This window comes from Gobio gobio (assembly GCF_949357685.1).
Source record: "Gobio gobio genome assembly, chromosome: 21".
NCBI classification, from domain to species: domain Eukaryota; kingdom Metazoa; phylum Chordata; class Actinopteri; order Cypriniformes; family Gobionidae; genus Gobio; species Gobio gobio.
The window spans coordinates 39,899,764-39,924,843 of NC_137117.1; the positions used below are offsets into that span (position 1 = coordinate 39,899,764).

Sequence of the window (25,080 nt, forward strand, 5' to 3'; positions counted from 1 at the left end):
TCCGTCTGTCTCTCTCTGTCTATCTATGCATTCGTCTGTCTGTTTGTCTATCCATCTGTCTGTCTGTATGTCTCATCTGTCTGTCTGTATGTCTGTCTGTCAATCTATCATCTGTCTGTATGTCTGTCTGTCAATCTATGATCTGTCTGTCTGTATGGTGTCGTCTGTCTCTATCTGTCTTTCTGACTATCCATCTGTATGTCTGACTGTCTATCTATCCATCCGTCTGTCTCTCTGTCTGTCTCTGTCTATCTAGCCATTCGTCTGTCTGTCTGTTTGTCTATCATCCATCAATCTGTCCGTCTGACTGTCTATCTATCTATCCATCCGTCTGTCTCTCTCTGTCTATCTATCCATTCGTCTGTCTGTTTGTCTATCCATCTGTCTGTCTGTCTGTCTGTCTGTCAATCTATCATATGTCTGTCTGTATGTCTGTCTGTCAATCTATCATCTGTCTGTATGTCTGTCTGACAATCTATCATCTGTCTGTCTGTATGTCTGTCTGTCAATCTATCATCTGTCTGTATGTCTGTCTGTCAATCTATCATCTGTCTGTCTGTATGTCTGTCTGTCAATCTATCATCTGTCTGTCTGTATGGTGTCGTCTGTCTCTATCTGTCTTTCTGTCTGTCTGTATGTCTGTCTGTCAATCTATCATCTGTCTGTCTGTATGTCTGTCTGTCAATCTATCATCTGTCTGTCTGTCTGTCAATCTATCATCTGTCTGTCTGTATGTCTGTCTGTATGTCTGTCTGTCAATCTATCATCTGTCTGTCTGTCTGTCTGTCTGTCAATCTATCATCTGTCTGTCTGTATGTCTGTCTGTCAATCTATCATCTGTCTGTCTGTATGTCTGTCTGTCAATCTATCATCTGTCTGTCTGTATGTCTGTCTGTCAATCTATCATCTGTCCGTCTGTCTGTCTGTCTGTCAATCTATCATCTGTCCGTCTGTCTGTCTGTCTGTCTGTATGTCTGTCTGTCTATCATCCATCCGTCTGTCTGTCTGTCTCACCCGCAGGTGTTCAGTGTAGTTGCAGAGTTCTCTGCAGATCCTCCTCTCCTCCTCTGGGTCCTTCATTGCTATGGTTCTGCAGCTCTTCTGGACGGAGACGATCCACTGCTCATATTTCTGAGAGCCGTACTCGCGGCTCTGGATGTTCGACAGGCTCTCTGAGACACAGACAGACGTGTGTGTGTGAGTTTGAGTGTTCATGAGTGTTTATACAGCATGTGAAGAGAGGTAAGGGTACCGATGTCGTAGGTCTTCTGCGCCAGCTGCTCGATGTTCCCCATGATGTTCATGATGATTCTGATGAAGGGGTCACACGTGCGCTGAGGAACCTCAAAAAAGGCTGACACGCACAGGTATGATTAATACCCATGTGTTATTGGTAATATTTGATATGTGTGTTTCTGTGTATCCTGACCTTTCTCAGGTGTGTGCACGTACGACCTGAGCTCATCCCGGTGTTTGGTAACCGTGGTGATGACCCTGGTGTCCAGGTTGGCACAGAGCTGTAAGATATTGTTCACTGCCTCCGGCTTGTCCTTGAATGACCCGATGCCAACCGACGCCGTCAGGCCCACAATCTGAGACAGGTGAGATTAAAAACAATAGAACATTAGAATAGAACATAGGATACAATAGGCTGTAATAGATTGGCCTTCTACCAACCTCTAAAAAAGATATATATATATATACTTTTTTTTTTAGAGGTGAATAGATGGCCAAGCTATTGCAGTATATTCTATCTTATCCTGTTTTTTTATTATTATTATTATTATTATTATTATTATTATTAATGATGTTTTTAATATATATTTAATTTAATTAAAATGTAAAAAAATGTGTATATTTTTTTTTATTTTTTTTATTTATTTATTTTATATATCGTCGCCCGGTACGGCGCAGCCGGGACCCCACCCTGGAGCCAGGCCTGGGGTTGGGGCTCGTATGCGAGCGCCTGGTGGCCGGGCCTTCCCCCACGGGGTCCGGCCGGGCTCAGCCCGAAGGAGCGACGTGGGGACACCTTCCCGTGGGCCCACCACTCACAGGAGGGACCGTAAGGGGCCGGTGCGGAGAAGATCGGGCAGCAGTCGAAGGCAGGAGCCTAGACAACCCGATCCCTGGACACGGAAACTGGCTCTTGGGACATGGAATGTCACCTCACTGGCGGGGAAGTATAGTCGGATAGTCTAGAGATAGTCGGAATCACCTCTACGCACGGCTTGGGCTCTGGAACCACACTCCTCGAGAGAGGATGGACTCTTCACCACTCTGGAGTTGCCCATGGTGAGAGGCGGCGGACTGGTGTGGGTTTGCTTATAGCCCCCCAGCTCTGCCGCCATGTGTTGGAGTTTACCCCGGTGAACGTAAGGGTCGTTTCCCTGCGGCTTCGGCTCAGGGATAGGTCTCTCACTGTTGTTTGTGCCTACGGGCCGAACGGCAGTGCAGAGTACCCAGCCTTTTTGGTGTCCCTGGGAGGGGTGCTGGAAAGTGCTCCGACTGGGGACTCCGTCGTTCTACTGGGGGACTTCAACGCCCACGTGGGCAATGACAGTGACACCTGGAGGGGCGTGATTGGGAGGAACGGCCCCCCTGATCTGAACCCGAGTGGTGTTCAGTTATTGGACTTCTGTGCTAGTCACGGTTTGTCCATAACGAACACCATGTTCAGGCATAAGAGTGTCCATCAGTGCACATGGCACCAGGACACTCAAGGTCGTAGGTCAATGATCGACTTTGTGGTCGTTTCATCTGACCTGCGGCTGTATGTCTTGGACACTCGGGTGAAGAGAGGAGCGGAGCTGTCAACTGATCACCACCTGGTGGTGAGTTGGATCCGATGGCGGGGGAGGAAGCTGGACAGACCCGGTAGACCCAAGCGTACTGTAAGGGTCTGCAGGGAACGTTTGGCCGAGCCCCCTGTCAGAGAGATCTTCAACTCCCACCTCCGGCAGAACTTCGACCGGATCCCGAGGGAGGCTGGAGATATTGAGTCCGAATGGACCATGTTCTCCACCTCCATTGTCAAAGCTGCCGCTCGGAGCTGTGGCCGTAAGGTCTCCGGTGCATGTCGAGGCGGCAATCCCCGAACTCGGTGGTGGACACCGGAAGTAAGGGATGCCGTCAAGCTGAAGAAGGAGTCCTATCGGGCCTGGTTGGCTTGTGGGACTCCTGAGGCAGCTGACATGTACCGGCAGGCTAAGCGGACTGCAGCCCGGGTGGTTGTGGAGGCAAAAACTCGGGCCTGGGAGGAGTTCGGTGAGGCCATGGAAAAGGACTATCGGCTGGCCTCGAAGAGATTCTGGCAAACCGTCCGGCACCTCAGGAGAGGGAAGCAGTGCCCTACCAACGCTGTTTACAGTGGCGATGGGCGGCTGTTGACCTCAACTGGGGATATCGTCGGACGGTGGAAGGAATACTTTGAGGATCTCTTTGAGGATCTCCTCAATCCCGCCATCACGCCTTCCATTGAGGAAGCAGAGGCTGGGGGCTCAGAGGAGGACTCGTCCATCACCCGGGCTGAAGTCACCGAGGTGGTCAAGAAACTCCTCGGTGGCAAGGCACCGGGGGTGGATGAGATCCGCCCTGAGTACCTCAAGTCTCTGGATGTTGTGGGAATGTCTTGGCTGACACGCCTCTGCAGCATCGCGTGGCGGTCGGGGACAGTGCCTCTGGGATGGCAGACCGGGGTGGTGGTCCCTCTTTTTAAGAAGGGGGACCGGAGGGTGTGTTCCAACTACAGGGGGATCACACTTCTCAGCCTCCCCGGGAAAGTCTATGCCAGGGTACTGGAGAGGAGAATACGGCCGATAGTAGAACCTTGGATTCAGGAGGAACAGTCTGGTTTTCGTCCGGGCCGTGGTACACTGGACCAGCTCTATACCCTCTACAGGGTGCTGGAGGTTTCATGGGAGTTTGCCCAACCAGTCCACATGTGTTTTGTGGATTTGGAGAAGGCATTCGACTGTGTCCCTCGCGGCATCCTGTGGAGGGTGCTCGGGGAATATGGGGTCCGGGGTCCTTTGCTAAGGGCTGTCCGGTCCCTGTACGACCAAAGCAGGAGTTTGGTCCGCATTGCCGGCAGTAAGTCAGACTTGCTCCCGGTGCATGTTGGACTCCGGCAGGGCTGCCCTTTGTCGCCGGTTCTGTTCATAATTTTTATGGACAGAATTTCTAGGCGCAGCCAGGGGCCGGAGGGTGTCAGGTTTGGGGACCACGCGGTTTCGTCTCTGCTCTTTGCGGATGACGTTGTCGTGTTGGCCCCTTCTAACCAGGACCTTCAGCATGCACTGGGACGGTTTGCAGCCGAGTGTGAAGCGGCTGGGATGAGGATCAGCACCTCCAAATCCGAGGCCATGGTCCTCAGTCGGAAAAGGGTGGTTTGCCCTCTTCAGGTTGGTGGAGAGTTCCTGCCTCAAGTGGAGGAGTTCAAGTATCTAGGGGTCTTGTTCACGAGTGAGGGGAGGATGGAAAGGGAGATTGACAGACGGATCGGTGCAGCTTCTGCAGTAATGCGGTCGATGTACCGGTCTGTTGTGGTGAAGAAAGAGCTAAGCCATAAGGCGAAGCTCTCGATTTACCGGTCAATCTACGTTCCTACTCTCACCTATGGTCATGAGCTTTGGGTCATGACCAAAAGGACAAGATCCCGGATACAGGCGGCCGAAATGAGTTTTCTCCGCAGGGTGGCTGGGCGCTCCCTTAGAGATAGGGTGAGAAGCTCAGTCACTCGGGAGGAACTCGGAGTAGAGCCGCTGCTCCTCCACATCGAGAGGGGTCAGTTGAGGTGGCTCGGGCATCTGTTCCGGATGCCTCCTGAGCGCCTTCCCGGGAAGGTGTTTTGGGCATGTCCAACCGGGAGGAGGCCCCGGGGAAGACCTAGGACACGCTGGAGGGACTATGTCTTCCGGCTGGCCTGGGAACGCCTCGGTGTCCCCCCGGGAGAGCTAGAGGAAGTGTCTAGGGAGAGGGAAGTCTGGGCATCTCTGCTTAGACTGCAGCCCCCGCGACCCGGCCCTGGATAAAGCGGAAGAAGATGGATGGATGGATGGATTTTATATATATTAGGGCTGTCAAAAGATTAATCGCGATTAATCGCATCCAAAATAAAAGTTTGTGTTTACATAATATATGTGTGTGTACTCTGTTAATTATTATTTATATATAAATACACACACACATTCATGTATATATTTAAGAAATATTTGCATGTATATACTGTATATACATTTATATAATCTGTAATATATATAAATATAAATGTTTATATATAAAAATAATATTTTTTTCTTAAATATATACATGCTTGTGTGTGTATTTATATATAAATAATAATTAACAGAGTACACACACATATATTATGTAAAAACAAACTTTTATTTTGGATGCGATTAATCGCGATTAATCTTTTGACAGCCCTAACATTATATAAAATAATTAATAAAATTAAGTAATAAAAAATGTAATTACATTTATATTTAAAACTAAATAAATAAATAAAATAAAATGTATATTAAAAACATAATAAATAATCATAAAAAACATAAATAAAAATAAACAATTATAAAAAATAAAATAAAAAAACAGAATAAGATAGAATACACTGCAATAGCTTGGCCATCTATTGACCTCTAAAATACAATAATATAAAATAAAAAATAAAACAATAGGATAGAATAGACTGCAATAGATTGGCCTTCTTGCCACCTATAAAATAAATGAATAAATAAATTAAATAAAAATAAAAAATAAACCAGGATAAGATATAATAGACTGCAGTAGATTGAAATAAAATATCTTTATAACATCTTTACCCTAGAAATAAAAAATTATTTAAAACCAAAAATTACATTGATACATAAATAAATAAATAAATAAAGACATGATTAGATAGGATAGGATATACTGCAAAGGATTGACCATTGCTTCACCTTTACCCTACATGAAATAAAAATGTAAGAAATTGTACTTAAATTGACAGGAATAGGCCACACGTACACAGGTATTTTTATAAAATAAGTTTTTTTCCTCCGTTTAAAAAAAAATTGCGTCCACATGAAAAAGCAAAAACACGCTATGAAGCGCTGTCAAGAGCATGCCAAACCAACAGGTGGCGATATAACCCTAACCGTAAAGCCATGTCGGCCAATCAGAAGCCTGGAAAAAAAGTTATTGGCGGTTTCACTGTCCAACACGACAACACTGCCACCTGAGTGTGTAAAAATCTTCACCCTGGCAGGAGTTTTCAAAAAAGTTTGGTTTCAGTGTTTTTGAAAATTTGGTTCCATGCGGTTTTGAAAATACCTGTGTTCGTATGGACACAGCCTTATATAGGATAAATTAGAATAGACTGCAACGGACTGGCCATCTATCCAGGTGTTATTCTTTCACTATCTCATAGGATACGTGTTTGATTGGATGGAGAACAGAGCAGATCTGAGCAGAAGGGTGTGCTGTGGCACCTGTGGCAGTGAGTGTGTGCCGGAGCTGAGTTTGGTGTCCAGGTAGCGGGTCATGATGTTGTTGTACGGGTGTTTTCCGGTCGTGTTGTGACACTCGTCCAGCAAGATGAGAGAAAGCAGCTCCAATGAGGGCAACTCTCCCCTCTGCAGTGCATTCACCAGGATCTGGGCCGTCATCACCACGATATCATTATTCTCTATGAGCAGCCGCAGGGAGAGATCCATATCACCGCACATCCCCGTCACCCTGCAGCACACAACACACACTTTAGAGAGGAAGAACCGTCTGGATGTGGACCAAGAGTCACATGTGTGTGTGTGTGTGTGGGATCTTGCCTGATGCTGGGATAAGAGCTGGAAAAGTGTTTGTTGAAAAGCTTGTACTGCTGTTCATAGACATCGACCTTGGTTGCCAGGAACACAATCTTTGCCCGTCCGGGATTCTGCTTCAGGTGGTGATCACAGATTTCCGCGGCCACAATTGTTTTTCCACATCCTGAGGGAAAGTGTAATGCATAAGTGAGGTGTTACAAAATACTGGCAATTTTCTGTTTTATCCACTTTGTGAATGTGAAACACAAAATCATTAGGTGCTAAATAAATAAATGCAATTATTCCAAACTTTTGACTGGAGTGCCTCAGGGCTCAGTGCTGGGACCGCTTCTCTTCTCCATCTACATCTCATCACTAGATCTGTCCTTCACAAACATGGTTTCTCCTATCACTGTTATCATCTAAAGCTACTGGAGTGCCTCACGGCTTAGTGCTGGGACCGCTTCTCTTCTCCATCTCATTCCTCGATCTGTCATTCAGAAACATGGTTTCTCCTATCACTGCTATCATCTAGAGCTACTGGAGTGCCTCAGGGCTCAGTGCTGGGACCGTTTCTCTTCTCCATCTACACGCATGTCAAGTCAAGTCAACTTTATTTATATAGCGCTTTTAACAATGTAGATTGTTTCAAAGCAGCTTTACAGTGTTAAACAGGAAAATAATGCAGCATAATTTTATTCAGCTGTATAGCCATTCTGGGAAAAAAAGCTGATGTCATCAGTTCATTTCAGTTATCATACAGTGACAGTGTGGGCTTTAGATCAATAATTTGATCAGTAATTTAGTTTAAATGGTTAATTTAGTTTATTATTTAGATGTATTTCGATGTTTAGTTGAAAAATTTAATGTCCCCAACTGAGCACGCCAAGCCAAGCATCACTAGATCTGTCATTCAGAAACATGGTTTCTCATATCACTGCTTTCATCTACAGCTACTGGAGTGCCTCAGTGCTCAGTGTTGGGACCACTTCTCTTCTCCATCTACATCTCATCACATGATCTGTCATTCAGAAACATGGTTTCTCCTATCACTGCTATCATCTAGAGTTACTGGAGTGCCTCAGGGCTCAATGCTGGGACCGCTTCTCTTCTCCATCTACATGTCTTCACTGGGATCTGTCCTTCAGAAACATGGTTCCTCCATCACTGCTATCATCTAGAGCTACTGGAGTGCCTCAGGGCTCAGTGCTGGGACCGCTTCTCTTCTCTTCTCCATCTACATCTCATCACTAGATCTGTCATTCAGAAACATGGTTTCTCCATCACTGCTATCATCTACAGCTACTGGAGTGCCTCAGGGCTAAGTGCTGGGACCACTTCTCTTCTCCATCTACATCTCATCACTAGATCTGTCCTTCAGAAACATGGTTTCTCCTATAACTGCTATCATCTAGAGCTACTGGAGTGCCTCAGGGCTCAGTGCTGGGACCGCTTCTCTTCTCCATCTACATGTCATCATCACTAGATCTGACCTTTAGAAACATGGTTTCTCCTATCACTGCTATCATCTAGAGCTACTGGAGTGCCTCAGAGCTCAGTGCTGGAACCGTTTCAATTCTCCAGCTACACGTCATCACTAGGATCAGTCATTCAGCCATGCTGAACTTTACCTCTAATTCCAGCCAGATGATCTGATGGTAGCTACTCGAATCTCAGCCTGTCTGACAGTCATTTCTTGTCAGATGAAGGACCACCACCTTCAACTCAACCTTGCCAAGATAGAACTGCTTTTGGTTTCACCCAACCCAATACTCCATCACAACTTCTCTATTCAACTAGGTTCTTCCACTAGGACCAATGGAGTGACTGATGATCAGTTGAACTTCACAGATCACAATGCTAGAACTTCTTTGTCCTGTAGATTTGCCTTATACAACATTAGGAGGATCAGGCCCTTCCTATCGGAGCTACACAACTCAAGCTCATGTTCTATCCAGACTGAACAAAGAGAGCGCATGTCACACCTCTCTTTTTATAAACTTCTTGCACTGGTTGCCAATAGCTGCTCGCATCAAATTCAAGGCACTGATGCTTGCCTACATAACAACCACTGGCTCTGCATCCCTATACCTAAACTCAGTACTTCAGACCTATGTGCCCTCCAGAAGCTTGTGTTCTGCAAGTGAACGGCGCATTGTGGTGCCATCATCCCAAAGAGGCGCACCTTTACCTGGACTCTTCCTGCTGGTGGAATGACCTGCCAAACTCAACTCGAGCTGCTGATGCAATGCTTGTGTGGATGCTGGTAAAACGTGTTCTGTATGTGAAAGTTTCTGTTGTTTGGTGTGACACACCTGTAGGGGCGCAGATGATGGTGTTTTGCCCCTGGACAGCAACTTCCGTCAGCTCCTTCTGATATTCCCTCAGCTTATGCTCACCTGAACGCTCATATTCCCCTGCATAGAGGTCGAAGGTCACATTTCCGTAAATACAAGCATTCAGGTGATGGTATCATGATGTCGGTCTGTGTACCTGTGCACTTGTTGAGGGTCTCGACAGTCATGTTGTTGCTGCTCATCAGCATGTCGTCATTCTCAGCCTCTTCACTAAACTCAATAGTCATAGGCATGGTTTCTGTCGCCATGGCGTCCGCCTCCCCATCTGATCCGCAGCCCATTGCACTCTTACCACCTCCATCTGCAGGACATACATAATCATCATCATCATGAGACAGAATATAGATAGATAGATGGACGGATGAATGAATATTGAATGAAGTGGCTAAATATTCAAGTATTACTTGAATCCAGCAGCTCCAGCGCCTCAAAGAATCTGCAGGCATCCAGCGCAATCTTCAGCACCTTAAACCAGTTTGATTTATCAGAGCGCAGGAGCGCTTTCACTAGTTTCTCACCGGCAGCTATAAGGCCGCGCTGGATTTCCACCTGTAACACACACATACAGAAAGAACTTGTGTAAGGCCAGAAACAAATATACATACATCACACAATCCACACTACAGAAGACAGAGACTCACCGATTTGATCTCTTCATGCTCTCTGGGGTTGAGACAGTCATTCATGTGCGTGAGCAGCTCGCTGGGCTTTATGTGCGTGATGAATGATGGTTCGAGTCTCTCCAGAAGTTTCCGGTGCTCATTCAGTCCCTCTAACTCAGTGAAGTTCCATTCCTTAATGGCATTGTGCAGACCAGTATATTCTACAGCAAAACACACAGACACATAGCGATGCCATAGAAGAAACATTTTTGGTTCCTCAAAGACCCTTTCAATGATCAGTTCTTAAAATTAAAATTCTTAATGTGAAGAACATTTTTAAAATCTAAAGAACCTGCCGCCCGGGGAGCGATTGGGGGATGCATTGCTCAAAGGGCAACTCAGACATTTGCTTCTGGCATTTAGAATCGAACCCGCAACCTTCAGGTTACAAGTCTGACTCTCTAACCAATAGGCCACAACTGCCCACTAGAGCAAATCCTCAAGGGTATCTCCTGGTCTACGAGGGGTGATGGGGTATGTGGCAAGCAGGGCGGGGCCGAAAGCCATGGGAACGGAGCGAGACCGGTGGTGCAAGAGCTAATGCGCCTCGAGTCTTGAGTCCTCACGGCTGTGAGCCCTCATAATCCATGATGGTGAGGAGTAGGGAACGGGGGACTCTTTTGGCGGCTGCCTGGAGCTGTCGCCGTCCACCAGGCATCGGAGGAGTTAGAGGGCTGTCCACCGAGGGGAATCCAGCGCCACAGCCAGACATCGTGGAGGAGTTCACCTAGGTGGTGGAGGACTGGTTTGAAGTGCGTTTTGGGAACTGGACCAAGGATTTATTATCTCTTTTCTACCCTCTTGTCTCGGCCTCTCCTTATCCTTCCATCTCCTTTGCTCTCACCACGTCTGTCCTTACCCAAAGGTACTGCGGCCGCCATGATGGCCCCCAGGAGGGGGTGGAGCACAGCCTCGAAGGTACCCCCTGGCCTGCAAGAGGTGACGGGAGTATGTGGCAAGCAGGGCGGGACCGAGAGCCATGGGAACGGAGCGAGGCCAGTGCCTGGATTGCTAATGAGTGTCACCTGCGAGCCGAGTCTCATGGAGAAGCTCCGAAAGAATAAAAGGAGGAGTGACGACAGTGAAGGATGAAAGAGAACCAGGCCTGGACTATTTACTTTGTGTTTTGTTAAGTTGATATGTGGCAGTCGTCTGTAAGTGGCTGCCGCTTAACTTTTAGTTTTGTTGTTTGTTTATTTGTGACTGTGACGAGGCGTGATGGAAGAATGGTCCCGCACAAGAAAATGATGGCCAGACCGCAATAGCACTGCCGTGCAAGGTGTTTTTATTGACAGTGTTCCTATTTACAGTTCACCAAAAATAAAAGTAAAAATGGACAAAATAGGGAATGTGGGAAAAAATGGAGAAAACAAATAGACAAGATACCTATATATATATATATATATATATACACAACAGCTCTTGGCTGGTAGATCCTTCTCCAGAAAGGTCAATGCACACACTCACTAGCAACTCTAATTCTCCAAACTACCACCCCTCCTGCATAAACAAACAGGCCTGGCTTATAACCTCGAAGCTCCACCCACATGGACTCCTCCACCTTCTTTTAGAGGTAAGTATTACAACAGTAATTTTCTGCCAATTACTATATACATAACATTTAATCTTCACTATTATAACATTTACACCCTCATCAATATTCATCATAAAACAATATATATATATATGTATTGTTATATATATAGATCTATTTGCATACCAATGGTACTTGCGTTGTCAGGATTCACAACCCCCCCCCCCAAACAACAACACTTAAGACGGTCCAGTTACCAGAGCGATTGCGCAGGCGCAACGCGGGAATACAGCGATATCTGGCTTTCTGGATCGTAACCGGGGTTTGCCATTTGCCTCCGGTAACCTGGACTAACCACAACACAAACAGACCGCGACCAAAGACAAAATATACTATGCAGATAGTTCATCCAGAAGCCTTGGATGAACAGGGAAGTTCGACTCCTGCTGAAGTCACGCAATACTGCCTTCAGATCAGGTGATGCACAAGCCTACAGTACATCCAGAGCTAACCTGAAAAGGGGCATCAAAAAGGCCAAGCACTGCTACAAGCTAAAGATAGAGGGTCACTTTTCCAACTCTGACCCTCGACGCATGTGGCAGGGCATCCAGGCCATCAGTGACTACAAACCCACCCACTCCACCCCCGCAGCCACTGATGTCAACTTCCTGAACGAGCTAAATTACTTTTATGCTCGTTTTGAAAGAGACAACAGAGAAACTGCCACCAAGCTCAAACCCTCAGCTGACCACCCACCAATCACACTCTCCACCACAGATGTCTGCAAGGCACTGAGCCGCATCAGCGCACACAAGGCTGCTGGACCAGACAACATCCCTCGACGTGTGCTCAGGGCATGTGCGGAGCAGCTCGCTGGGGTTTTTACAGACATTTTCAACCTGTCTCTTGCCCAAGCAGCTGTACCGACATGCTTTAAACGCACTTCCATTGTGCCAGTGCCAAAACACTCTAACCCGAGGTGCCCTAATGACTACCGCCCTGTAGCACTCACACCCATCGTTATGAAGTGCTTTGAGCGGCTGGTCCTGGAACACCTAAAAGACTCTCTACCATCCACATTGGACTCACACCAGTTTGCCTACCGCAGCAATAGGAGCACAGAGGATGCCGTTTCCATGGCACTGCACTCTGTGCTCACCCATCTGGACCATAAGAACACTTATGCACGCATGCTGTTTGTTGACTTCAGCTCAGCATTCAACACTGTCATCCCATCCAAGTTAATAGCCAAACTTGGAGACCTGGGCATCAACACTTCAATGTGTAACTGGATTTTGGACTTCCTAACTGACAGACCCCAGAATGTTCGTTCAGGATTCACCTGCTCCACATCCATCACTCTTAACACTGGTGTACCACAGGGCTGTGTGCTAAGTCCGTTTCTCTACTCCCTCTTCACCGCCGACTGCAAGCCTGTGTATGGATCTAATTCCATCGTCAAGTTTGCGGACGACACTACGGTGATTGGTCTCATCAGCAACAACGATGAGACTGCCTATATGGAGGAGATCCAGCACCTGGCCACATGGTGCGCTGATAATAACCTGCTCCTCAACACCACCAAAACGAAGGAGCTCATCGTGGACTTCAGGAAGGAGTCAAGAGGCACACACGACACCATCCACATCAATGGAATGGCTGTTGAGCGTGTCTCCAGTTTCAAGTTCCTGGGGACCCACATCTCGGCGGACATGTCGTGGACGACCAACACCTCCAGCCTGGTCAAGAAGGCTCACCAGCGCCTCTTCTTCCTGAGGACACTGAGGAAGAATCAGCTCTCCTCGGCTATCCTGGTGAACTTCTACCGCTGCGCAATAGAAAGCATCCTGACCAACTGTGAGGCAGTGTGGTATGGGAGCTGCTCTGTTGCGGAGCGCAAGGCACTGCAGCGGGTGGTGAAAACTGCCCAGCGCATCACAGGGACTCCACTACCTGCCATCGAGCACATCCAGAGGAAACGCTGTCTGCACCGAGCTCGCAGCATCCTCAAGGACTCCTCTCACCCAGCCCACAGACTGTTTTCTCTCCTGCCCTCCGGCAGGCGTTTCAGGATCCACCGGACCAGGACCAGCAGACTAAAGAACAGTTTTTTCCCCAGAGCTGTCTCTTTATTGAACTCAAACCCCCGTTGATCCACTTCCCTCATAAACTGATAACTCTCCTACCTCACATCTTCCTTCACTTTGTTATTTGCACTACCGACTGTTTATCACAGTAACAACTGTTTACATATAGATCTTACACTGCCATATCTTAACTGGATTATGCTCATTTGCACTGCCGACTGTATTTATAGTACCAATGTTTACATTTGCATTTTGCACTGTACTTCTAACTGTAATATGCAACCACTTTCCACTGCACTTTACCTTTTTTTTCCGGATAGCTCTGTCCATAATTTATTGCACTACCCTAATCCACTGCTATTCCTCATATTAGCCTAACATATTATTGTATACCTCTATCTGTAAAATTCTGTTTATAGTAATAGCCATCTGTATATTGTATTCATAGTACATATTCACCTGTAAATTCTGTTTATAGTAATAGCCATCTCTATATTTATTCACTGTACATATTCACCTGTAAATTCAGTTCTGTTTATAGTAATAACGTCTCTCTATTTATACATATTTATACATATTCAGTACATATCCATGTCCTGCACTTACGCATCCATTGTATATCCTGCACTTGCTGCTATTGCACTTCTGGTTAGACCTAAACTGCATTTCGTTGCCTTGTACTTGTACTTGTGTAATGACAATAAAGTTGAATCTAATCTAAAAAAAAAAAAAAAAAGTCCAATAAACATCTATGGATTCATTTATCTGTTGTCTGTGTGTGTTTATAAAGGGGATTTGGAGAAAAGATGCGATAATGGGGTGAATGTGTGTGTTATGTATGCTACTGAAGCGTTAACCTGACCCTCGTGTGCACCCAAGGGTAGGAAACAATAAACCAGGTGGATAATGAATCAAATGTGCGTGTAAAATGTAGTGCTGCCGCGATCGTGACAGAGCCCTCTGTCACATTACCTCCCTCCTCTCCTTGATTGATGAACTCGACAATCTAGACAAGTAATCAGCAGTTAGGTTCTCTTTCCCAGGCCGGTGTCTGATCTTAAAGTGGTACGGCTGCAGTGACAGGTACCATCTTGTTATCCGGGCGTTTTGATCTTTCATTGAGTTTATCCAGGTCAATGCTCGATGGTCTGTTTCGAGGTCGAACTCTCTTCCCAGCAAGTAATAGCGGAGACTTTCCAATGCCCACTTGATGGCAAGTCCCTCTTTCTCAACAGTGGAGTAACGGGTCTCTCGAGGTAGCAGTTTGCGGCTTAGATAAAGAATTGGAAGTTCCTGGCCCCCCTCTCCTTGTGCCAGCACAGCTCCCTGTCCACTAGCAGATGCATCCACTTGAACTAGAAATCTTTTGGAGAAATCAGGACTGCGAAGAACGGGACTATTACATAAGCTTTCTTTCAGGTGTTGAAAAGCCCGTTCAGCTTCCTCCGTCCAAGGCACTGGGTTCCGCACCAGCTTTGTGGTTAAGTTAGTCAGAGGTACCGCGATACTGGAAAACTCTGATATAAACCTTCGGTCCAGTCCAAGGAAGGCACGTACCTCTTTCTTTGTCCGAGGTCTTGGACAGTTTCGTACGGCCTCCACCTTGTCCACTTGTGGTCGAACCTCCCCATTGCCCAGCAGAAATCCCAGGTATTGTGTTTCTTGTTTTGCCCATTCACATTTGTTCACATTTAAGGTCAAGCCTGCCTCACTGATTTTTTGGAATACTCTGTTCAGGTGCTGAAGATGCTCTTCCCAGCTACCGCTGTAGATGACCACGTCATCGAGATACGCCGCGCAGCAGTCCTCTTCCCCCTGTAGCACCTGATCCATCAGCCGTTAAAAGGTGGCTGGAGCTCCATGTAACCCGAACGGCATGGTCGTAAAATGGAACAGTCCTAGGGGGGTTCTGAAGGCGGTGTACTCTCTGGATTGTTGGGCTAAAGGCACCTGCCAGTATCCTTTACACAGATCTAATGTGGTGATGTACTTGGCCTGGCCGATCCGTTCCACCAGCTCATCAATCCGAGGCATTGGGTATGCATCGAACCTGGATACAGCGTTGAGTTTCCGAAAGTCCAGGCAGATCCTCATCGATCCATCTTTTTTTGGAACCAGGACAATTGGGCTGCTCCATGGGCTGTTTGACGGCTCAATCACCCCCATGTTCCTCATTAGCTGAATCTCCCTTCTCAGTGGCTCGATCAGTCGTTCCGGTACTCTATAGGGCTGCTGTCGAATAGGAGTTGAGTTTGTAAGCTGGATGGTGTGTTCGATCATGCTGGTTCGTCCTGGCTCTGTCCTGAAGAGACTCGGTTGCCTGTCTACGACCTGTAGCAGCTGCTCCCTCTGTTCCTCTTCCAGGTGTTCCAAGGTTATTTTAGCTGGAGACCTCTGTACAGCCATGTCTTCCATGTCTTCCTCACCCTCCTCACCTTCTGGGGCTCCCTTGCAGGCAAACAGCACTTTCTCTTCTTCTTCTGCCTTCTCTCGCCATTCTTTCAAAAGGTTGATATGGTACACCTGGCTGGACTTTCCCTTCTCCGGGTGCAATACCTCGTAAGTGACCGGTCCCACTCGTCTCTGTATCTTGTTGGGTCCTTGCCACTTTGCTAAAAGCTTATTCGTTGAGGAGGGTAGTAACAACAGTACTTTCTGCCCTGCCTGGTATTCCCGGTGCCGGGCATACTGGTCATACCATCGCTTCTGTGCTTTCTGGGCTGCTTCCAAGTTCTCGATGGCTTGCTTTCGGTACTTCTCCAGGCGGTCTCTCATCTGCAGCACATACTGAAGTATTCCTTGCTCACCAGCTGCAGACGTGGTAGGTGCTTCCCAGCTCTTCCTCAGCAGATCTAGTGGACCCTGGACAGACCATCCATACACCAACTCAAAAGGGGAAAAACCTGTTGATGCTTGGGGTACCTCTCTATATGCAAATAGCATGAACGGCAACCACTTGTCCCAGTCTTTTCCCGTGTCACTGACAAACTTCTTGAGCATGTTTTTGAGTGTTTGGTTGAATCTTTCAACTAGCCCGTCCGTCTGCGGGTGATAGGGACTGGTCTTGATCGACTGGATACCCAGTTGTCTGTGGAGGTTTTTCATCAAGCCCGATGTAAAATTGGTGCCTTGGTCGGTGAGGATCTCATCTGGAATACCGACCCTGGAAAACATTTGCACAAGAACACTGATTACCTTGGCAGTTGTAATCGACCTTAGGGGGAATGCTTCGGGATAGCGAATAGCGTAGTCACACATGACCAAGATGTACTGGTGACCGGCACTGCTCCTCTCCAGAGGTCCGACTACGTCCATTGCGATTCTTCTGAAGGGAGTGGTGATCACCGGCAATGGATACAGAGGCACTCTGGCCGACCTGCGAACAGCACTGGTTTTCTGACAGACAGAGCATGTGGCACAGTGTGTGAGTACGTCAGTATACATGGAAGGCCAAAAGAAACGGGAACTGAGTCTTTGGTATGTTTTCTGGTGTGCAAGATGTCCTGACCATGGTATAGTGTGTGCAAGATGTAACACCAGAGATCTACAACATTTAGGAACGACAAGACGTGCCAAACCATCAGACATCACATATAAAATACCATTCTGCAAAACATACATTTCTGCCCCAAGAGTTTGTACTTTGCTCTCGCCTTCACCTACTTTGGCAAACAGCGACTTTAAGGTACCATCAGCCTCCTGCAACTGAGCAATATTGGTTGGAATCTTCCAATCTCTGCCCTCCAGACCATCTGTTGATACCTTGGGTGTCGGGTACCTAAATACTTTGCCATCCTGCGTTGCCGACGTGTTTTTCTAGGTTTATTACAGCTCTGTATCAGACTATCGTCTAAGTCTGGCAGAGGCTGCAAACCAGTCTTAGCTTGAGCTCGTGTGAGCACTGGACATGAAACCCTGGTTAATGTCTTTGTGGGTTTATCACACATGTTTAACAAGTCATTCAACACTGGTACATCCCATCCAAGTACCACTTCAGCAGGAAGTCTGTCAACTACCCCCACACACATCAAATACATTTGTTCGTTGACCTTCAGCGTAACCTCAGCTGTAGGGTGCTTGACTTTGTCACCATGAACACATTGTACAGATATGGTCTTCACATAGTTAATCACATTTTCAGGGACATAACCACGTTTAATCAGGGACATCGAACTTCCTGTGTCAATCAAAGCTTTTACAGTGTGCCCATTCACAGCAACTGTGCAACAGTACGCAACATGTTCATTACTGTCTGCTTTGTCCCCCCCCTTGGCACATAGCAGTAGCTGGACAGTTTAGGCTTACGCATCGGGCAATTAGCAGCTTTATGACCTTGTTGTTGACAGTAAAAGCAAATCAAACCTTTCATAGAAATGCTTGAAACAGTACCTTCTTTGTCCTGCTCAGTCTTTGAAGTACCTCTTATCATTGGTGATTGTTGGTGTGGCCGTCCCCCTCGCCGTGCGTTAGTGTACTGCATTGCCATTCGGGCTGCGGTTAATCCATCTACAGGCTCATGCTCCTTTACCCAAGTGCGCACGTCCAACGACAGCACGTGCAACAACTGCTCTAGGATAATCAGCTCACCGATTTCCTCCTTGGTGCGGTGTAGTGGCCTTATCCAACGGGCATTCAGTCCCTTCAACCGATGATAAGTCTCTGTGGGAGTTTCTCCTGGCTTTGTAGAGGTCTGCCGGAATCGCTGTCTGTAAGTCTCTGCTGAAATGTCAAATTTTTCCAGTAAAGCTTCACGTAGAACCTCATACTCCATTGAACTCTCCTCATCCATGGCGATGTATGCTTCTAATGCCTTCCCAGTAAGTAATGGCACGAGTTGACAAGCCCACTCCTGCTCTGGCCAACTCCAGGTCCTGGCCAAACGCTCAAATCGTTGGAGCTAGTTTTCAATGTCTTCCCCCTCGTGGTATACTGGTATTGTAGGCTCAGAGCGTAGTATCGTTGGTGGTCTTGGTGCCGGAACTGACGCTGTGGGCCGAGCTCTTAAGCTTCTTAAGGGCTTTGGACTGTTTGGGGTTTTTACTGCGCTTGATCCTTGCACGTTTCTCACCACCGCTGCTACTGCTACTGCCAGCGCCTGAACCAAGAGAAAGACGCTTCAGCTTCTTGTCCTTTTTGCGCTCAGCTTTGCTGGCCACTTGGCCCTCATAGAAAGAGTCTTTTAAACACATTTTGTCCATCAGGGCGCTGTCAGATGAGAGCCTCCGCATACTCTTGTTGCTCTTATTGGCACGAGCCTTGCGAACGAAGGTGTGGATGGTGTGCAAGTCCGACGTGCCGTGACTCCAGCTGGGAGCCATATTAGAACTGGCTCCACCTAAAACACTACCTTCTCCCGAACCACCGGAGTTATTTGGAGAACTGGAGGATGCCGCCGACCATGGCCTTTCCTCCTTTGGAGAAGGAATGTAACCTGCATATGCAAGAACAAAACTGCAAAACTTGTTGAAGTCCTCCACTGTTCTTCTCTCTGATGGCAGATTCTCTGCTTTGCACTTCAGTAATGAATCTTGGTGCTCGGACATTATTTCAAGCATTGTCGCCTAATAAGCTCGATCCTCTTCAGTTGGATGACACCGAGCAGCGTCAATCTTCGCCCGGCTTGGGCGCAGCAAGCCCCGGCTGACCAGCTATGGTGTAGTTAGCTGGGCATCAGAATGATTTAAACGACGATTTTACTTCTTTTTACAAGCGGATCCAACGGAATATCGCTGGATCTTGAGTCCCTGGAAGGATTAATTAACTTAATTTTGGTCAGCAAGTAGCGTTGCAAAAATAATCCAGATGGCAGTTCAATTACCTAACGGACCACCAAGTGAAAAAGAACCAATAATAAAACCAAGGATCCTGCATGTTTTTTGCAAACGAACGTTAGTAATAAAAAAACTCTACGCTATCCTTTTGACGAAAGGGGAAAACGACCAAAGTTCTCCAAAAAATTACGTCTGCGTGCCGCCTCCGGCGCGCCTCACCAAAGTCGACGATGTCAACTGACTCAAGAAAAACATTCCCTATTTTGTCCATTTTTACTTTTATTTTGGTGAACTGTAAATAGGAACACTGTCAATAAAAACACCTTGCACGGCAGTGCTATCCCACTTCTGACATCACTTGTGACGAGGCGTGATGGAAGAATGGTCCCGCACAAGAAAATGATGGCCAGACCGCAATAGCACTGCCATGCAAGGTGTTTTTATTGACAGTGTTCCTATTTACAGTTCACCAAAAATAAAAGTAAAAATGGACAAAATAGGGAATGTGGGAAAAATGGAGAAAACAAATAGACAAGATACCTATATATATATATATATATATATATATATATATATATATATATATATATATATATATATATATATATATATATATATATATATATATATACAACAGCTCTTGGCTGGTAGATCCTTCTCCAGAAAGGTCAATGCACACACTCACTAGCAACTCTAATTCTCCAAACTACCACCCCTCCTGCATAAACAAACAGGCCTGGCTTATAACCTCGAAGCTCCACCCACATGGACTCCTCCACCTTCTTTTAGAGGTAAGTATTACAACAGTAATTTTCTGCCAATTACTATATACATAACATTTAATCTTCACTATTATAACATTTACACCCTCATCAATATTCACTGATTCATAACGCTTCAAAGCTTCATGATGCCGTGTTTTGAAATCGTCATCACTATATAAGTCGTTATTTAGGGTTTTTTTGCGCACAAAAACTATTCTCACCGATTCATAAAGTTATTGTAGAACCACTGTAGTGAGATGGACTTTGTAACGACGTCTTTAGTACCTTTTAAGGGTCTTGAGAGTGTAAAGTGCATTGAGCCAATGGAGGCCTTTCAGAGCATCAGATTTCAACTAAAATATCTTCATTTGTGTCTGAAGATGAACGGAGGTCTGACGGGTGTCCAACCACATGAGGGTAAGTAATTAATGACAGAAATTTCATTTTTGGGTGAACTAACCCTTTAACATTGGCCGGTTCCTTCTTCCTTCATAAAACTATTATTTGACCAGCTCCTTTTACCAGCTCACCTGAGGCTAACAGGATGTCCAAAAAGGCCTGAAACCATCCCACTTCTTCCAGAAGACACATCTTGTCCAGCAGTAACTGGGCAGCTTCAGTCACAGACTTCTCCTCTGTAGAGATAATCCTTTCCACCGTCTCTGCAAGAGACAGAATAGAATAGCCCAGACATTTAAAGTTAAACTCAAATCTTACAAACAGAAAAAAATCCAACTCACTACCATAGCGTGAATCAGGGTTATTATTGTTAACTAAAACTATTATTGACTAAAACTACTATAAATGTTTATGTTAATTGAGATAAAGCTGAAATAAAATAAACTAATAGTCAAGCTAAATTAAACGTAGAAATGTTGCCTTGGAAATAACCTGAAATAAGTTTAAGTTGAAGGCCTAAAATCAATCGGAAATACATAAATGGCAATATTTAGAGAGAAAAAAACAACAAAAATTAATAAAAGAACAAAACAATTAATTAACATAAAAACCTAAAAAACTAACACACAAAACTGAGGTGTACAATGTTTATGTTTTTTTTTTTTAATCTTCTGTAGGATTCCTACTGGGGCTGCGCAATATATCAAAATTATCGAAATATCGCAAATGTTCATATCGCGATATGCATTTCGCAACGGCACGCAATATCGGAATGATTTTAATAGGCTACTTCAACGTTGTGAAAAGTGTACGTTTTAGGTTGACGCATTTAGTAGAGAATAAACTGAGCACACGACTTGTTACTTATGTGACTTGCTTGACGTTAAAAAGAGTTATTAAACGCAATAACTTGCGAAAAACAACTCGCGCTGTCTGACACACACACACCGAAACGTGCGCACAAGCCACCTCTGAAAGTGTGTGATCCCTTCAGTTCTGTTTCGTGCCTTATTACACACTCGAACGGTCAAATACACACATAATTATGTCTTGATGCGTATTCTTGTAAACGCAGTCGGTTATGTTTTAAGTGAATGATAACAGTTGGCGAAAGAAACCACTTATTATGTATAAGTTCATGTGAAGACTACTGTTTTTAGTTCTTATTTTTAATAACAAAGATAAAACAACAAAAATAATCGTCCACCCCTAGTTCAGGTGTCTTTGTTTCCTCGATGTTAAGTTTTAGGTTGATGTAACTATATATTACCAATTCAAGCAAAGAGTTTTTGTTTTTTTAAATATTGGCATTACATTTTTTTGTTTTTTTGTTTACATTGATGTTAAAATTATATTGTCAGATTTGAGACATTCATTTTTGCTTAAACACTCCCACATAAAAAAATACTATACTATATTTTAGTAAAATTTCTCTAATAAATTAACAAAGTGTAGTAAATACTATAATATACTACAATATACTGTAGTATCTTTACCATAGTATGGTTCAAAAACACTATAGTATTTACTAGAGTAATTTTACTGTAATTTATACTATAGTATTTTTTCATGAGGGCTGCTGGTCACTTTAAGAAGTTGTAGCGATGCTTTCTTTTCCCAGAAAGAATGTGAAACACATAAATGGTATCATTCTCAGTTTTATTTTATTTTATATAATTTAAATAGATTTTACACACTTAAAGCAATATCGTATCGCATACAGAATATCGCAATATTTATAAAGGTATTGCATATCGCATTTTTCTTCAATATCGCACAGCGATAATTCCTACAATACTAAAAAAAAAAAATACATCGAGTTATTAAAAATACATCTGTAACATTAATTAAATTATTTTTTCATTTGTATTCAAACTGGGGTCTGCAAGTGCTATGTTCTCCAAGTTTAGAGAAAGCAGTGTACAAGTAATAATAAAATGATTCTAAATTAATAAAAAAAATATTTTGGTTATCATCACCAGCAAGTTAAAACAATCCTGTAGGACATTCAGGATGATAATAGTCCTGCAGCCACTCCTCCTTGCTTATTTAACACACATTATTCAACACAATTCACGTATATTAATGATATAGATTATACAAAATACAATAACAACTGAGGGATGTTTTGACTAAGATGGCTAGTGACTCACCTGTATCAAAGTACGTCGTCATGAAGGTTTTGATGAATGACGGTCGTAAAAACTTGAAGATATAAACTTCAGAGCGCCGCAGATTCTCCTTTTCCAGCTCGTACATTTCAGCGGCGATTCGGGACACGACCGATTGCGATGAAGACCGGATTATGATAGCAAGAGCCACTGACTGACCACGAACAACCGAGCCAGAAACGAAAGCGAAACCAGGAAACGAAAGGTATCTCCCCGAAGCCGTCCCAGAATATAGTGAGCTGCCTACATAGGCGCGTTCCCGAGAGCGCGCTCACCCAAAACTGCTGTTTTTATAGTGGGCGAACGAGGATTTAAGACACTCCCTCAGTAAAGCTCCAAAGTGCTGCGAAAACACCACAACAACTGCGAACTTCCGCGAAAATGAAATCAAAAGTGGCCCTTTTCTGAGTAAATTCATACAATCCCTCAAAATGGAATCCTCAAGATAATTTCACCTCGAATGCTCGTGATATGTACAACATTTCTGATGATGATAATAATTTTTCTTATTTTGTTTAAATTGTATTTCTTTTTCATTCAGGACTGGCCCTTCGGAAACATTTTTGATCTTCAGATTCATTAAGTTTCCACCCCCGGTCTTAATGCGTCGCGTTTCCTTCTGGAGCATCAGTGAATGTGTTTGAGTCCCTCAGATCAGAATCTCTCACACACACACACGCACGCACGCACGCGCGCGCGCGCGCACACACACACACACACACACACACACACACACACACACACACACACACACACACACACACACACACACACACACACACACACACACACACACACACACACACACACACACACACACACACACACACACACACACACACACACACACACTGCTCCTGCCCCTAAACCTACCCATCACACACACACACACACTGCCCCTGCCCCTAAACCTACCCATCACACACACACACTGCCCCTGCCCCTAAACCTACCCATCACACACACACACACACACACACACACACACACACACACACACACACACACACACACACACACACACACACACACACACACACACACACACACACACACACACACACACACACACACACACACACACACACACACACACACACACACACACACACACACACACACACACACACTGCCCCTGCCCCTAAACCTACCCATCACACACACACACACACACACACACACACACACAGCCGTGGATCATCAAGGAACGACAGACAGTATTGAGAATCAATGTTTCATAAACTTCTGAACAGGTTTTTTTTTTAAATAAATTCAGATGTTGTTTAGTCTTCTGGACTATAAACATCTTCTGTGTGAAAGATCTTCTTCAGGACAGATAACATGCATTCTGTGTAATCTCTCTTATTTAGTGCAAATTACTCACATTTTCAGATTCTGCAAGCGCTCCACAAACTTTCAAACAGCGCCGACAAAACACAGCATTACAGATATTTATCATTTCAAAATATAATTATAACATGCCAAGTCATAATCATGAAATGAAAAGTTGAAATGACTTAAAAAGCAAAGCATTAACTGTTTTTAGCAATAAATAGATAAATTAATAAATTTGGCTAACAAGTTGGACAGCAACTCAGGCCCTGTCCCAAATGACACACTTCCTGTGCACTTTTGTTAAAGGGTTAGTTCACCCAAAAAATGTAAATTGTGTCATTAATTACTGACCCTCATGTCGTTCGACACCCGAAAGACCTCCGTTCATCTTCGGAACAGAAATGAAGATATTTTAGCTGAAATCTGATGGCTCTGAAAGGCCTCCATTGGCACAATGGCACGGTTCACTCTCAAGACCCTTAAAAGACACTAAAGACGTCGTTACAAAGTCCATCTCACTACAGTGGTTCTACAATAACTTTATGAATCGGCGAGAATAGTTTTTGTGCGCAAAAAAACCCTAAATAACGACTTCCATAGTGATGACGATTTCAAAACACGGCATCATGAAGCTTCGAAGCGTTATGAATCAGTGAGTCGCGTTATGAATCAAACCGCTGAATCGACTCACTGATTCATAACACTTTGAAGCTTCATGATGCCGTGTTTTGAAATCGTCATCACTATGTAAGTCGTTATTTAGGGTTTTTTGCGCACAAAAACTATTGTCGCCGATTCATAAAGTTATTGTAGAGCCACTGTAGTGAGATGGACTTTGTAACTTTAGTCTTTAGAGTCTTTTAAGGGTCTTGAGAGTGTAAAGTGCATTGAGCCAATGGAGGCCTTTCAGAGCATCAGATTTACACTAAAATATCTTCATTTGTGTCTGAAGATGAACGGAGGTCTGACGGGTGTCCAACCACATGAGGGTCAGTCATTAATGACAGAATTTACATTTTTGGGTGAACTAACCCTTTAAGTCCACAAGACCTCAGGGGGTCCCATTTGTCTTTTTGGGTCTCAGACTCAGAGGAAGGCCGTGAGGGTTTAGGCGGCCATTTTGGGACAGGGCCTTAGGGTATAGTTCTCTCAGTTCTTTTGGTCCGGAACAAAAAGGCAAATAATACATTTAGTCCTGGTTCGTTTAGTGGTCACACC

The 25,080-nt window shown here is 45.0% G+C and overlaps 2 protein-coding genes across 2 annotated transcripts in view; both read right to left on the reverse strand.

Moving 5' to 3' along the window:
- Positions 1-23,197, reverse strand: part of rigi (RNA sensor RIG-I) — a 39,907-nt gene extending 16,710 nt beyond the window's left edge. Inside the window, exons 1-11 of the mRNA XM_079803032.1 lie at positions 22,510-23,197; positions 20,488-20,619; positions 9,781-9,962; positions 9,544-9,688; positions 9,276-9,440; positions 9,098-9,199; positions 6,807-6,966; positions 6,471-6,717; positions 1,430-1,592; positions 1,253-1,354; positions 1,015-1,172 (exon numbers count right to left, since the gene is read on the reverse strand). Coding sequence (XP_079659158.1) covers positions 1,015-1,172; positions 1,253-1,354; positions 1,430-1,592; positions 6,471-6,717; positions 6,807-6,966; positions 9,098-9,199; positions 9,276-9,440; positions 9,544-9,688; positions 9,781-9,962; positions 20,488-20,619; positions 22,510-22,615 — 1,662 coding nt within the window. The 5' untranslated portion in view covers positions 22,616-23,197. The remainder of the gene's footprint in view (positions 1-1,014; positions 1,173-1,252; positions 1,355-1,429; positions 1,593-6,470; positions 6,718-6,806; positions 6,967-9,097; positions 9,200-9,275; positions 9,441-9,543; positions 9,689-9,780; positions 9,963-20,487; positions 20,620-22,509) is intronic.
- LOC307117993 (PHD finger protein 23B-like) lies at positions 18,366-19,112 on the reverse strand (the record flags this gene model as incomplete). The annotated part of the gene is made up of 1 exon (XM_079803286.1): positions 18,366-19,112. The coding sequence occupies exon 1, from the start codon at positions 18,975-18,977 to the stop codon at positions 18,366-18,368; it is 612 nt and encodes a 203-aa protein (XP_079659412.1). The 5' UTR covers positions 18,978-19,112.
- Positions 23,198-25,080: the final 1,883 nt, after the last annotated feature.